Below are 15372 nucleotides of genomic sequence, written 5' to 3' on the forward strand. Positions count from 1 at the left end.
AATTCTAGTTTGCTGCTAACCATGGTTAGCTCTGAAAAAGGGAGAAAGAGCATGTGAGCACATGAGATGGTCCTGACCTCCAAACAGGGCAGATTTATGCCTGTACCTGTACATTATTTGTGGGGTGGGGGAGGAAGCTCTGGTTTAACTTACAAATTAAAAAAAATTAGAGGAGAGGAGCAAATATTATGTTGTGAACCACCCTGTGATCTTTGGATGGAGGGTGATATATAAATTTTAATAATAATAATAATAATAATACAAAAAGAGTCTAGAAATGGTCTTCAGAGAAAATAACTTTAGAGTTGGTTATCATCTAAAAGGTCTTGGAAGGTTTGACAGAAAATAATAGTAAGAGTGGGTATCTTTCATTTAAGTGAGTACCTAAATAAGCTGTTTGAACGGAAATACGGTAATTTTAGTCATCACTCTGGGTGTGATCCAGAGAAGAAATCAAAGCAAGAATTAAGTGCACACTCAATGTCTTCCTCCCCTCTCCCTTTAAATTACTGAAAGTTCACTCTGGATCACTCTTGTGAGCTACAAATACTTGACAAATTTCTTGATGAAGAACTCCTTTAGAGAATTTTGTTCCAACACTTAATTGTTAGTTCTATTCTCTTTTCTGTGTAGTGACTGTTGAAACCTGTGGTCCAAATTGGATGTGATGCTGGCAGACTGGCTTGGTTGGAGCTGGTTCTTCCCTAGTCACATATAAAGAGGAAAAAGGGAGGGCAATTCCTAGAGCAAAAGGATCACACAGGTGGGGTGGGGTGCTAAACTGATCCTCTGCCTGAAGCGTACCTCCACCACAGTCTGTCACTTGCAAATGCTACTCTCCTCATCTGTGGTCCACTAACAGATGTGAGCTTGGCTAGAAAAAAACAGCTGGGGGAAACAGGCTAAAGAGAAGTAGGTGTCTCGTGTATGGGGGCAGTTTGGTTGCCCTCACTCATATGCTGTTTTGCTTTCAAACCTGACCTTAAACCTGCTTTCCTAAGTGTTTGGAGCAGACCCATTTTTCTTTTAAGAAAAGGTCTGCTTGTATAGTATCTAGTTTGCATGTGTCTGAGGTTGAATGTTTCAAACTTTGAATGACATTTAACTCAAGAGTTTTGGAGAAACTGAGGTTTTTGCTTTTGATGTTTGGAGTGTTTGCACTCATTTTTCTATCAAAACCCTCAAACCTCCCTTCAAATAAGAGAACACCCACCCTACCTAAGTTGGAAACTTCATACTCAAGTGCCAAAGTTTTATGGAACGTATTTGTAAATATGTGAATCCAGGCTCTTAACTTTTCATTTCAGCTTTAGGTACAATATTATTTTTCTCCAGCTTCTTAATCTAATTTGGCTTGCTTTGCCTTCAAAATGTGAACTGCTAGTTTTAGGCTAACACATTCGTTCTGGTGGGGGTGGTGGGAATGGAAAGGAGAGAGGCAGCTATTTGGGCCTCATTTCAGAAGAATTACAAGGCCCAGTCATGCTATGTCATTAGAGCTCCCTCCTGTAGAAGGAACTGAGCCAAGTTCCCAAACTTTCTTCCCATTCCTCTTTAATGGAATGTGGATTTTGTGATGCAAAGAATCTCTTGTAGTGTTTCCTTTTACAAGCAATGTGCAAAGTTAACTGTAATTAATACTAATAATGCTTTTCGCTTTGTTCTCTTGCTTCTTTCTTTAGAACCAAGCAATGTCATTTCGATTCTTATTTCCTCTGAGTTTCTGAAGATGGATTCTTTAGTGAGTATATAACAGATGTGGGGTTCTGAGCTGTTGCAGCTGTTTCTAGAGCTCCCCTCACAAAAAAACCTTCCTAAATACAGACAATGCCTCACTCACGTGTGATCAGCACATGTGCGGTTGCTGACATGCATACTCTTTTTGGTGCCAAAAGAGGGCAAGGTGGGCGGAATGTACATACATGCAGGCTTCCCACTGGTGCATGGAGCAGTCATAAATGGTACCTGCACATGAATAGGGTGTTGCCTGTACAGTGTTAAGATATTTCATTATCACTATTGAGTGTGTTACATCCATATTTCATCTTCCTGTTTTCCTAGGTGGAGAAATGTATTCATTATTGCCACAAGAATATGAGTGCTATCGTAGCCACGCCGTGCAATATGAACTGCATCAATTCTAATCTCCTAACGCGCATAGCGGATCTTTTCACACATAATGAAATAGAGGAGGTGAAGGACAAGAAAGATAAATTTAAGAGGTGCTTTTTAAAATCGGGCTGCCTCATAATGTAACAATTAGCCGTTCTTTTTGTCTTCCTGCAGCGTTATCCAGATGTTTGCAGGGCAGTTTACGTTGGGCTGCTGCTTGGGGTTGGTTCAGCAGCTGGTGCAAACTGCTAAGTGTAGCAGCTGTCCCGCAGAACACCTCTACTCAAGCGTTTGCATTGGTTGCCAGTTGGCTACTAAGCCAAGTTTAAGGTATTGCTGTATGAAAGCCTGATCTGAGATGCTTAGGGCATCTAAGAGCACCTTCCACCATACAGACCAGCCCAACAACTTTGATGACCAGAGGAGGCCCTCCTGGTTGTGCCGCATCCACTGGAAATGCATCTCATGACCCAGAGGAGGGAATTCTCAGTCGTGGCCCCATTTTGCGGTATTGTTTTCTTTCAGAGATTCAGCAGGTGCCACCTGCGTTGACATTTAGTTGTTGACTCATTTTTATTTATTTATTTTTTAAAAACATCTTTATTGAAAATTCAAAAAGTACATAACTATATGTGCGCCAGACATGGTGAGACGCAAACAAAAAGAGAAAAAGAAAAAGAGAAACTGAACCTGTGCAGAAGGCAAAAGGAAAAGGGGGGGGGGGAAGAAACCCAAAACTGTATATTTTACAAGGTTGTTTTTGTACTTCGCCAGATCTTAACCTATTACAGTATTTGTAAGAATGGATTCCAAATTTCATTGAATTTGTCCATGGCAAGTCTGCGTTTATATGCAGATAACTCATTTTTATAATGAGCGTTTTTTTTTTGTTACCGACAGCAAACTTTTCTGTAAGAAGATAGAGAGGTTGTTTGACCTAGAGTACCAGAACCCAGATTCTCAGGGAAGCGCAGCAACACTGTACAGGTAGACAACTGTCCGCTTATTGATCTTATTTCAGCATATATCCTTGTTCTCATTGCAAATCTCTCATGCTATAACTTTCTTTTTTTAAAAAAAAGGTGCAGCTTATGTAAGAAACTCTTAATTAAGGACACTGAAAGAAGAATCCCATGCGTTCCTGGAAAGATCAATGTAGATCAGCATGGAAACATTATCTATATACACATAAGGTGCTTCATAAATCATATTGTAACAACATTTTTACAGGGTGTGTTCATGGATTCTATTTAATCTGCATCATAACAGACTTTTAAAATATAATCTGAGCTCTCTGTTCTTCCGGGGCTTCAGTCCCAGAACAGAGGTCAGTCCACTAGCACAATGGTGGCCTTAAAGATGTATATGATAGTTAAGTGTCACGATCAAGTTATTAATACTAGGGCAGCACGAGGGTTAGGAACGAAGGGTTGGAAAGACTTGCTCCTCTTCATTCCCAGGCTTCTTTCTCGCAGCAGCGATGGCGGGTTAAGGGGGCTGGGGAAAACTTCTCAGCTGCAGGGTGGTCTTTCCCCCTGTGTTTCTCCACTTCCCGCCAGTGGCAGCAGCAGTGACAAAAGCATGGGAAGGCTGCACAGGTAGCCTGCCCGCCTGCCCTTTCACTCCTCTTTGTCATCACTGTGATGATGGCTGAGTGCTAATATAGTATGTTGTAATAAGGGCTATCACCAGATTGATGAAATCTTAGTCAATTATTGAATTGATCAAATTGACACAGTTTTTTCTAAAGAGCAAAAATATACTCTTTGATGTTAGATGATGCACACATGTGTTGTCGTGGCCAGAGACTTGGAGGATGTCTCATTTAATCCGGGAAGGAGTGCCTATTCTCGTAAGAGAGCACTTAAAAAGTCGTGTCCCCCTGTAATTAAAAAAAAAAAAAGCAACAGCACCCTGAGAAATTGGTTAATGTTGTAGCCCTTGTTTTAATTCTTCTGTGCAATTTAACTTTGTCATTAAGGGGGAAAGGGTACAAAACTTACCAGTGGGAATTGATAACTATTCTATTCACTCTGATCAGCCTGACTGCTTGCTCCTCTTTGTATATGCAGAGATAAATCTTGGGATGTACATGAGTATTTGCTGAGTCTTTTTGAAGAACTAAAATCTTGGCGAGATGTATATTGGCGCCTTTGGGGAACTATCAATTGGCTGATCTGTTCAAGATGTAATCAAGTGAGTGTTTTCGGTTACCTCTGCACACTCCTGACTGTCCTGGAACTTAGAAAGTTAGGTTTTCAAATTCTGTAGAATGAAGGGTGAGGTTGAACTATTGAACTAATGGAAGTCAGCACAAAGACTTCTGCCTGCACAGTGCCCTCCCCTCGCTCCTGTGACAAACCGGGCATGCTCAGAAGAGCCTCTCACCCCCTTTCCTTGCCCAACTGCTGCCAGTTGAATCTTACTCTCTGGTTATTGTTGTTGCCACCACCTTCCAAGTCACTCTTGGAGGACAGATGGGAGGGGACTTTGAATACAACAAAGCAATTACTATTATTTTTACAAAGAAAGGCTCTTAGCCTTTCCAGTGCACCCTGTACTTCATGGCCAACCTGCACACAATTCACTAGCTCCCAGTTTTCTTATGCTACTCCAAGAACAAAGCAGCTTGGTTGTTTCCCTGGTAGTCCCCTGTAATTTCCTAAAACTCAGGAACTCTGAGACCAACACACCCTGCATCTTCCAGACAGTTCTTATAAGCAATTAAGAGTGCAAAGCTTGCACTGATGGACTAATTGCCATACCTGTACATTGAATTCCTTCCCATGTTTTTGTAGATTGGGGATGAATAATGGATAAATAGTTTGTGCTGAACTAATTTGGTCAAGTCTTTTGAGAATGCCCAAGAATGGGCCACCCAGCACTTCATTTAATCAGCGCCGTTTTCAAAGGATAAGAGCAGCAGCAGCTAGCTTGTACATCCTAGCATACAGACATTTGTTAGAAGACATCTCTGTATTCTGCTGTAAACCCTTTCTCCACCTTAAAGTTGGGAATGCTTGATCTTGAGAGTAGTGATTTTGTTGCCGTCGTTGCATCTCTCTTGCAGACTTTCCTGTGTACTGAATTCTCCCATTGCCAATACCACCCTCAGCCAGTTGTCTACCCTGGTGTGGTAGGTGCTCTTGGTTCCAATGGTACTGGAGTGTATCCCTGCTGTAACCAGAAGGTTCTGAGATTTGATCCTGCTCCTCTTCCAAAAGTATGTATTTTGGGGAAAGGCTCTTTCAAACCTCTTTGCTCCTTCCACAAGCCACATTCTCTTGAACCGTGTTTTATACACAACAAAAGTATGGGGTGATTCCTTCCACCCCCTGGCCAGGTGCGTTAAGGCCCACTGTATAATTGCCTGAGCTGGAGTCAATATTTAAAACGGTATGTTATCTAGCTAACATGCAAGCTAACTGTACTCTATCCATGAGCATATCTAATGCTTCATCATGGTTAGGCGATGAATCCTAATATCCAAACTAGGATTGGCCACAAATTAGATTGTGAAACCTTGATTTGAAGCAATCTTTCAAACCATGGCCAGCACTATCCATGATTTGCAATTACGTCTGTGTTAAGGAAGTACCTTAGCTAAATTCTCTCTCTTTTTTTAAAAAAAAATGGAAGGGGTGTAAAGTAAGGGACCATGTGATTGGCTTGCCTGCTGGAGGAGAAGGTGTGGATGCTGTTCCCTACCAGACTGCTAAAATACTGAATGATCTGATTCAGCACAGAAATGTCATTGTTGTGCCTTTTGAAAAAGACCAAAACAGGTAAGAAAAGAGGTATGTCTTCATCTTTCCTGGGCTAGCACCCCACCATTCGGGTAGACTTCTTTAGAATCAGTAACAATCCAGTCCGTAATATCCCTAAATATTTATTTTTTCAAGTGATTCTGGAATTGGACTGAGTGACGAGAGGAGTATTGAATGTGATGTGCTATTGGAGCCAAATGCACCATGGGGCCCCAGAACAGGAGAAATTAATGCTGTGAGTATCCTTCCCCACCCCCCACACCCGTCTGTTGTTTCCACATTGTTCATATTGCTTGACTATAGTTTGGCTCAATAACTCAGTAGCTTTGAGTATACTTACTTCTAGGATGAAGCTCCAGTCGTTAGGTGTAGATGTATGTACTGGCTGTGCTCTGCAGCTGATGTGCAGTTTGCATCCATCTGAAGGGGGTCCCTCGAAGTGGGTGGGAACTTGGATCGATCCAGGGAATTTTACAGGGGGCTGGGGCGGCATGCTGCAGAGAGCTCCTTCACATGCTTGGTACCCGTGTGTCCACATTGTGTGATAATCCTTTCTCTCAGAGTAGTGTTTTGAAATAGTGTCCATGGAGGAATGAATATAAAAAGGAAATACTGTATCTTAATTGGGGGGGGGAGCACCTGAGTTAGAATGCAAGCATTCATTAGTCGTTCACGTGGACGCTAGCTGGAAAATATACACAAAGGGGGGACCGTTCTTATCTGAAACATGTTTCAGAGTGTCCCTTCATGCACAAATAGGTTGCATAAAAGGTACTGCCACTAACCCTACCACTGCCCGTTTTAATTTTCTCTCCCCCCCCTCCCTTCTCTAGTTCCTTTCTCTGAAAAACTGGACTCTCCAGCTGGTACGTTTGCCCGAGTTATTCCTATTCTATATGCTACTGATTTTTGTATTTTAAATATTCTGTATGTGCTGCACTAGCTGTCATATTTAAACCACTGAGCAGTGTGCTCATTAAAAAGAAGAAAAGGGTAATTAAAATGCATTGGGTTGGGGATACCTATAAAAATGGATCTCTTTTTTTAAAACAACAGATGGTCTTATCAGCCCGCAGCACTGATTCCTAGAACAGTTGTTTGAGTTTTGTATTTGTGTTCATCTTTTTGACTCAGATTTGGCCTAGAAGCCATGATATAACATAATTGAGTATTGCAAAATTTGAGACTGAGGTTGTTTCTAGTTAAACTTTTTAAGAGTAAGGTAGGGTAGTCTGTTTTGGTCTCTACCTTTACAGATCATTAATAGGGGTTGATGAAGGCTCTTTAGCAAAAGCAGTTGGAGGATGTCAACTGTCAGTCTTGCTTACCTGTCAGGCCTTAATTTTTTTTACTGGTTTGCAGAGCAGGGGGAACCTGTGGTCTTCTGAAGAGAAAAAGTGATACTTGTTATGCTTTTTCCTTGAAATGATAGAAACAACAGTTGTTGCTTTCAGAAGATGATGAATACACTACTGGCTCTGAGGTCACAGAGGATGAAGTAGGTGATGAGGAAGAAGTATACAAGAAACCAGGTATATTCCCTGCCTGTGACCTTGCAGGTGTTCTCTGCTAGCAGTTAGGGATTCCCCCCCCCCTCACACACACAGAGAGGGGATTGCCTGTTGGAAAAACAAACCTGGTCACAAGTAGCTCCATCATTTTTAATTACAATACTAAATTAAAAATTAAATAAGTATTGTAGTTTAAAATCTATGTGTGATGCAGGTGAGCATAAACCTCCATAATTATATACAGCTCAACTCCTTGCTTTAAAGGTTGTAATCCATGCACTTGGCTCCTCTTAAGTGCAGTGCTGGCCCACCTGTTTCACCTTTTAAGTATTTTGGTGTACTGGCCAGGAAGTTTTTTAAAAAACAACAAACAAATTGTGGAATATTATGGAATTGTGGGTTAGAACAGGTTTGAAGTGGATTTATAAGTATGTGGTGGGGGTGGAATAAATTCATTAAGGACATTAAGATCAGCAAAGGGAACACAGATACCCTTACCACTTCCCAATCTTGCACAGAGTAATGCTGCTCCAGTCCTCTTGAATCAGTTACCAAGTGAAATTAGACAAGCGCCTTAAAATTTAGTTCTAAAGACATTTATGTTTTCTGAAGGCTTTCCTTGAAGTGTGACCTAGTCATTTTAAGAAATATGAATTGTAAAACCAATTGCAGAAATGGTTTTATCGTTTTCAGTCTTTTGTATTTTATCTCTTTTCTCACTGCTTCAGTAGCTTTTGGCTGTGAAGAAGTTAATCAATCTGTTAAATAGAATAACTAACAATTATTGGCTTGTGGTGATGTGCTTCTTCACTGGTGGCATGGGTGTTAGGAAATGAACTCACTGCTGAAACTTGAGAAGCCCAATCTGTACTGGCATACCACTGGCTTTGGAAGATGCACCCGTTTACAGTGATATTCCCTTGACCTCATAACCAGAGTCTTCTAGTTTTATTTGCTGTGTTGTTTTAATGGTATTGTTTCATTGCATGTTTTAATCGTGGATGTTTATATTTAATGCTTGCGTAATTGTTTTTTATACTTGTAAACTGCTTAGAAGCTTGTTTTGGCAAGAAGCAATATATAGATAATGCAAAAGTGATAAATTAACTGGTGTTTGCTATTTTATTTGATGATGAAAGTCACTGCACAGGGGGACAAATCTGTCACACTTTGCAGTACTGCTCATATTTACTCTATAGATCAGCCGTGAAGAGAGAGAGATTTCAGAATTGCATCAATTGGCTGTTTTCTTTGAGTGTGATAAATGGGAGGCAGGCGACTTATAATTGACTTACTCATATTATTAGCAGGAAGAAAAGAGAGGTCAAAGAAATCCCACAGACATCCAAAGAAACAAGTGTCTTCACCCAGTGTTCAAAAGAAGGAAAAGAATCTGGAGAAGGTAAATCCTGAGAGATCTAATCAACTATTAGGCAACCTTTGTGAGGACATAAGTCTTGCTATTTCTCTGTGGAATCATCTTATACCTTTGTTACTTTACTGAGGACAGCATGAACTCCACTTTGATTTAGTTTTTTAACCTGGTCCTGAAGATCAAACTGCATCCAGTGAGAGTTGCTGAAATCTTTTATCGTTGTACACCTGGGGATGATCTCCACTGAACTCAGTGGGACTTCCTTCTGAGTAGACATGGATAGAATTGCACTATTTCTCAGGCTGTAATCCTATGGTGAGGTAGGGAGATTGCATGGTGGTTGCTCTGCTGCATCCCAAAGTCTTGTCAGAGAAGGGGAGCCAGAGAAAGGGGAGAGGGGAAGTAATGCCTTCTGCCAGAACACAGCTGGTAGTATATCTGTTCCTGTGGAGCTTTCCACTTGTGTACTGAGGACTTTTTCAGGTGAATAAGTACCGTTATGTCAGTGGTTTGCACTTAGTCTGCTTCCAGTGGCCTCTCTAGCCACTTTTAGGATTGCTCTGCCTACCCATATATATCTTATCTGCCTCCAGAATCTGTTGCAATATGCTAAATTTGACTTTAAAACATTATTTTTTAAAAATTAAAAATGCTTTTATTTTTGCTATGAACTGTGTCTTGAGTAGAATTCTATGCAGTTTGGTAGCTTGAAATTCTAACTAAGTAACATTGATCTAAGGAATTTAAGCATACAGTCTTTATTCTGCCTTTCTCTCGACAGACTAATTCCAGAGATGCATCTCCTTTTATGTAAGTATTTTGGCTGATTTTTAAAGGAATTGCAGTAAGAATGCTTAGGCAAATCCATAGTGGCTATCAACTATGATGGTTAAGTTGAGCCTTTATGTTCAGAGGTGGCGTACCTCTGGACACTAGATGCAATTTAGGTTCGTTCTTCATTCTCCTGAAAATTAAACAGGAATCCAGTGCAGTCAATTCAGCACTGATAAAGAATGCTTTTAGAAAAAGATAATCCCCACTCATTGGATTGGTTCACACACAGTGCCAAAGCATAGTTCTTGTGCTACAGGTATGAGACTTTCACTCATGTGCTTCTTCCTCCCTTCACATTCTGTTAGGTTTTCTCTTGAACAAGGAATAAACTAAGTCCTGTTTGGGCATTCAGACTCCTTAGGTGAAAACAAACATGCGGCAGTGAACAAGGATGCACTGCCAAGTCCTGCGCACCCAAGCATCACTTTTACACTGTTTAGAGCTCCCCATGAGTTTGAGGGTGAAAGTGGAGAGAGCCCTTCTACCTATGGAGGCTCCCCATGCAGTTTAGAACAGCACACAAGGAGTTTGAATGCCCAGATAGTCTACACCTGAACTGACAAAATGTGGCTTGCGTATCATCTCCAAACCAGAACTACAAGCCAGCTTTCAAACAGTAGTTTGCATTTCTGACATGGATGCAATGGCAAACTAACTGAATATAGGAGGAGGAGTATGTGAGCACAAGGCTTATTTCTGGTTTTGGCATGACGAATGAATGGACGACTTTGCCCCACGTTCTAGAGGTCCCTGCAGACAGCAATAGGTGGCTTCAAGTGAGAGCAGTAAACAATGGTGGCCCTATGAATGGTGCCTGACTTTTGAACAAAATTGTGCTGATTGCTTTGGTTTTTGTTTCTCGTGGCTTCTCTGCTGTTTAATTAGTGTGAGCATGCAGCAGAATAAGTGGGACGCTTCCAGATCACTTAGATTCAACCAGGATGCTCAGAGAGAGGAAGGTAAGATACACTTTTTTTTCAAAACATTTGCCTGACTTACGTGGTGTAGCAACAGGAAATAAAGCTTCATTCCACAGCTGCGTGAATATGGATATGGCAGGGTTCCATGAAAGAGAAATTGTGCCTGTGCTTCCTTTTCTAATTGTGCCTGTACTTCCTTTTCTAATGCCAATGGAACCCTATAAGCCTCTTAAAAATATCTAGGGATATAAACTTGACAAGCTGAACTGAACTGCCCCTTGTGCTTTCTCTGGTGTGCACAGAATGAGCTCCTATGAAAGGAAGCTTCCAAGGTCATGTCACTTCACCCACCTTAACAGAAGAACTTGCTAAATGAGGAACTTCTGAAATTATGGAATGAAGGGCACCTTGTGTATGTAGCATATGCACAACAAACATGCAAACTGCTCTATGGCGCCAGGAAATTGTAGCTTTGTAGTGTTGGGGCAGGGAGGATCTCCCAGCAGCAAAATCCCAGCACTTTACCAGTCTGCATTTCCCAGTATTATTGGGGGGTGGGGTGGGCAGGATTGTTAAACTGATACAAAGCAGAAATATAAAGGTAGATGTAGGAGTGACATCTTTGCAGGCGTGATTGGCAGAAGCAATTGTACCTCTTCCCATTGCTTTGCAACAGTGGTGTCGGCACGGCACAAGAACAGCCCTTTCTGACCCTCTGTTGCTATTTCATGTTCCTTGCAGATCAGCGGAGGATGGTTGAAATAACCGGACACCTAATAAAAATGAGGCTAGGGGAGCTTGACCGGACAAAATCAAAAGAGAACAAAGAAGTGAGTCTAGGGTTGGTGCTGGTGGGAATTCTACCCCACCTCACCCTTGGTTAGCAAGACTCTTCCTCCCAACCTGCCTTTTGATGCATGCAGTAAAAAATAAATAAAGCGCAAGTTGGTTAACACTTTCTTGATCTGTCTATTGCAACTTTCAGTCTGCAGCTGGAATTTATGCAAGACTTGAAGCTCAGATCAGGGCAGCGGCACAGGTCAACACCCGCCAGAACGTCCCAGAAAAAAATATGAGGTAAACCATTTAATTCAAATGGGGTGGGGAGGAAGAGACGAGAGAAGCAAGGCGTCTTGACAAAATCTCATCAGAATGTTCCTCTGCTAAATCCTTTTTATGAAATGACAAGCAAGATTTCCCCCTACAATTAGGGTATCTCCACTCTGACACAGTATCTCCCAGAATGTTCTGTGAACTGCTGCTGCGACTTCATTTAATTCGCAAGACCTGTACCTGATTTAGGGATTTTACTTGGGGGTTCTCTTAGTACCAATATATTCCTTATGCTAATTGTGCATTACTTGCTTGCTTTGGTCAGTTCTAAACTTAAAAAGCACACCACCCAAACTGGCAGTTATTTTTATTTTTCTGGTGCTGGTGTTATAGTCTAGTTCAGGGACGTCCAACTCCCAAGAGACTGCCTTCTACTCACAGAATAAAAAACTGGCAGTGATCTACCCCTTTTTGGGGGGTTCAGGTTAAAGTTGTGGAGCTTTTTTTTAGGGAGGAAAGTCAAAGTTGTGGAGCTTTTTTTGGGGGGGGGGTTCAGGTCAAAGTCGTTCAGCCTTTTTAGGGGGGGGGAGTCAAAGCTGTTGACCTTTCTTTAAAGGGGCAGGTTTAAAATGTTGAGCTTTCTTTAGGGGGGAAAGGAAAAAGTCGCTCACCAAAAGATCGCTCAGGAAACAGTCAGCCACACCGCGGAAACTCTGTCTTCCGTTCTAGTGATCATGCGTGAATGGAGGAGGGGGCGGGGCGGGTGCTCTTTTTCCCCCCGCAAAGGAAAAAGAGCCCACAATCAACCGAAACCTTCCAGGGATCGACCAGTCAATCGCAGTTGACCGGTTGGACATCCTTGGTCTAGTTAATATCAGTACTGAATCACTGATAACAATGTGCAGATGTCCGGAAGTCACTCAAGTATCAAATGAACTGTTCTATAGTTGGCAATTAATGACCACTGAGCTGGCTACAATCACTGCTGTGAACACCTTTCAATGGTAACGTGTGTGTGTAAAAAACCCCATGTATTTCTCTTAAATCTAGGGTTAAAAGTCGCTTTGGCCAAGGCCGTCCCACGTAGAAACAATTGCACACAAAGCCGTCAAACAGAAGCCAAAGCACTTTTCTGCCTCCTTGGACAGGACTGGACTCCAGAACCTGGGCATGCCTCTTCCTAAAGCTTTCAAGTGACTGAATGCCATGTAAATTATTCTCTTTTTAATGAGTTGTAAATACGCCATTTCTTATATTAAACCAAGTGCATTCCCCCCTGCCCCCCACCAAGCAATTGTGCACTTATAAACCTACAAAATGAAATTAACAACCTCATTTTGTTGAGGGTCGGAAAGAGTGGTGCTAACAAATGGGGGTTATTTCATATTCACGTGCTACTGAAATTTTGGGAGTGAATCAAGCCTTGGCCTTTTATCGGCGTTCTGTCTGGATACTGTGTGGCTCTCACTTTTTCTTGCATTCCACTAGAATGGCTGAGGCAAATCTTGCTTGTGCTGACTTGGCTGTGAGGTGGCTCCAAAGAGGTTGACACCTCTTGTCTTTTTAATGTAGCTTAAGTTTACACTGAATAAAGATGGCTAGCTGCTCCTTTCCCTCTGGCAGTAAGCTTCCTGGCATCCAGGGAAGCTGGGCATGTTGGGAGGTGGTTCACACCAAGGCTTCTTTAGTGTTGAAGAAAGAAGCCATTCCTGGAAAAGGAAGAGCAATTGAGAGAATATCATGCTCTCTGCAATCCGTAATCCTTAGTGGGTACAGGTAACTCTTGCTGAGCCTGTGTCTTGTGTTTGGCTGCAGGGCAGTGCGGATGGACAGAGTAGGGCCAAATATATTTCATGCTGTACCTCTGCTTGGGCCATTTTCAGGAGTTGTGCCTAACCTCATAGGTAGCCTACGTCTGATAGAGAGCACACCCAATATTCTGAAGCAAATACACTTGTGCACATGTTGTGATGGATTGGGAAAAGGCTGCTTGCAGGCTGTTAGTTTCACCTGCTGTGGCCCCAGCTGAGTGGGCAGCAGTTCATATGCCAAATAGTCATGTGCCACTACTTTTTGTTGGCTGTAGAGTTGTTTTGCATTCTGAGCATGATGCATTCTTTATACCATTTTTATTCCACTTTGTGCTCATCCGAGAGGGTCCTTTATCTGCATTTTGGCACAAGGGAGCTTCCTTCTGTTCTTGCCTGTGTTGTACATTTTGTATGCATACACCTCTTTATACAAATATTTTTGCAGAGGCATTTGTGCACAAAGGTCTTGCATTGTCTGTTTCTGAACCTGCATTGATCATTCTAGCTGAGTTAAAGAAATGGAATCCATCTTGTAGCAATTCTTGCAGAGAGTAGTGGGAAATCCTTTGTTTTCAGTGACAATTCCTTTTTAATTCCTTAAAAAAAAAAAAGAACAAGAACTGGATGTTTCAAACTGTGGTCATAAATCATACTTCCCTTTGCCCCTACTGAGATATATCTCTCCCACAGCTCAATACCCTTTCAAAATGAACAGTCTTGATTTTTAAGCCACCTTGCCCACTTACTGAACTTGATTATTATTAAAGCAACGGTCTGGTTTGCATGTCACATTAAACTGAAGTTAAAATAAACTATGTTTAAATGTGAACAAAAGTGTGGAATTGTGAATGTTTTGTTCCTCTTAGCCATGTACTGAGAATCAATCCTTGGCCTGGCTTGTCATGTCATGTCATTCAAAACTGAACTATGGTTTGTTTCTTCAAAAACCACACGTGAAAGCCCTGGTTTGTGGTTTATTTAGGTGAAAGAAAACACGGAACCTGATTTGAATGACACAAGGCAGGCCAAGGCTTGTTTCCTGGCAGGAGTAATCCACCCATAATTATTGACAGCATGCGCTAGTGAACTGCTCAGTCACATTAAAGTCATCATTTATTTTAACACTGGAACCAGGCAAACGTATGAAAGGAGCCTGAAAGGCTATCTTCTGAACAGGAGCATTAATTCTGTTTTTCCTTGTCATCTGCAATGATGTCTGCTATGCCCCACCCCCTTTATCTTATGCCCCCTTCATCTTAAATACATCCAAATATGACTAAGCAAAGCTGTGGACAGGAATCTTGGTTTGTGTGTTATGCCACAAAGAGAGAATGTGGTTTCTAGGGTAGGGAGTCCTCACAGTGTATCCATTAAATTATGACAACAACTGTAATAGAGCAAGTGTCTAGTTCTCATGACTGAGACTTGGAATGTAAGATGCTGTCTGTAAACAAGTTGTAGACTAAGTATGATGAATGGTATATTATAGTAATGAACTCAAGGGATTTTTCTTCTTCTTCTCAAAGCTGTGTAAAGAGATGCGCCAAATGTTTGTGCTTAAAGCAATACTTTGTCAGATGTTTAGTGCACACACAAAAAATCCAAATACGAGTTTAATAAAGTTGAAGTAGCATACCATTTTCATCTGATTTATTGTGGGTTCTGTGTAGGCTGCCCTCATTATTTTTCTCCACCCTCTCCTGCCAGCTTCCTGATCGTTTGGGCCTAATGCCAGAGGAGCCCCTGCAAAAGTCACAGATCAATAGCAGGGCACATGGCTTTGCATAGAAAAGGTCCCAGATTCAATTCCAGCAGCAGTTCTGGGGAAGACATATTTAGACCCAGGGAATTACTGCTAGTCACTATAGCCAATATTTGGCTAGGTGTAAAAGGTAAATGAGCCCTGGATGGTTAGGTCCAAAGGCAACTATGGGGTGCAGTAGTCGGATTTGGAGTAGTGGTTAAGAGCAGTGGACTCGTAATCTGGTG

The 15372-nt window shown here is 41.7% G+C and overlaps 1 protein-coding gene across 5 annotated transcripts in view; it reads left to right on the forward strand.

The window, feature by feature from the left end:
* The window catches only part of KIAA1841 (KIAA1841 ortholog), a 36071-nt gene extending 22097 nt beyond the window's left edge, over positions 1–13974 (forward strand). For 2 of the 5 annotated variants that reach the window (XM_033145140.1, XM_033145135.1), the window contains 16 exons: positions 1683–1741; positions 2062–2222; positions 3013–3099; positions 3195–3305; positions 4185–4308; positions 5183–5335; positions 5752–5897; positions 6015–6114; positions 6713–6745; positions 7312–7411; positions 8698–8792; positions 9544–9575; positions 10485–10558; positions 11261–11349; positions 11505–11596; positions 12623–13974. In XM_033145140.1, the coding sequence (XP_033001031.1) occupies positions 1683–1741; positions 2062–2222; positions 3013–3099; positions 3195–3305; positions 4185–4308; positions 5183–5335; positions 5752–5897; positions 6015–6114; positions 6713–6745; positions 7312–7411; positions 8698–8792; positions 9544–9575; positions 10485–10558; positions 11261–11349; positions 11505–11596; positions 12623–12659 (1493 nt within the window). In that variant the 3' untranslated portion in view covers positions 12660–13974. The remainder of the gene's footprint in view (positions 1–1682; positions 1742–2061; positions 2223–3012; positions 3100–3194; positions 3306–4184; positions 4309–5182; positions 5336–5751; positions 5898–6014; positions 6115–6712; positions 6746–7311; positions 7412–8697; positions 8793–9543; positions 9576–10484; positions 10559–11260; positions 11350–11504; positions 11597–12622) is intronic. The other 3 variants (XM_033145137.1, XM_033145139.1, XM_033145136.1) reach the window with 3 other exon arrangements.
* Positions 13975–15372: the final 1398 nt, after the last annotated feature.

This window comes from Lacerta agilis, chromosome 3 (genome assembly GCF_009819535.1).
Source record: "Lacerta agilis isolate rLacAgi1 chromosome 3, rLacAgi1.pri, whole genome shotgun sequence".
In the NCBI taxonomy this organism is placed as follows: Eukaryota; Metazoa; Chordata; class Lepidosauria; order Squamata; family Lacertidae; genus Lacerta; species Lacerta agilis.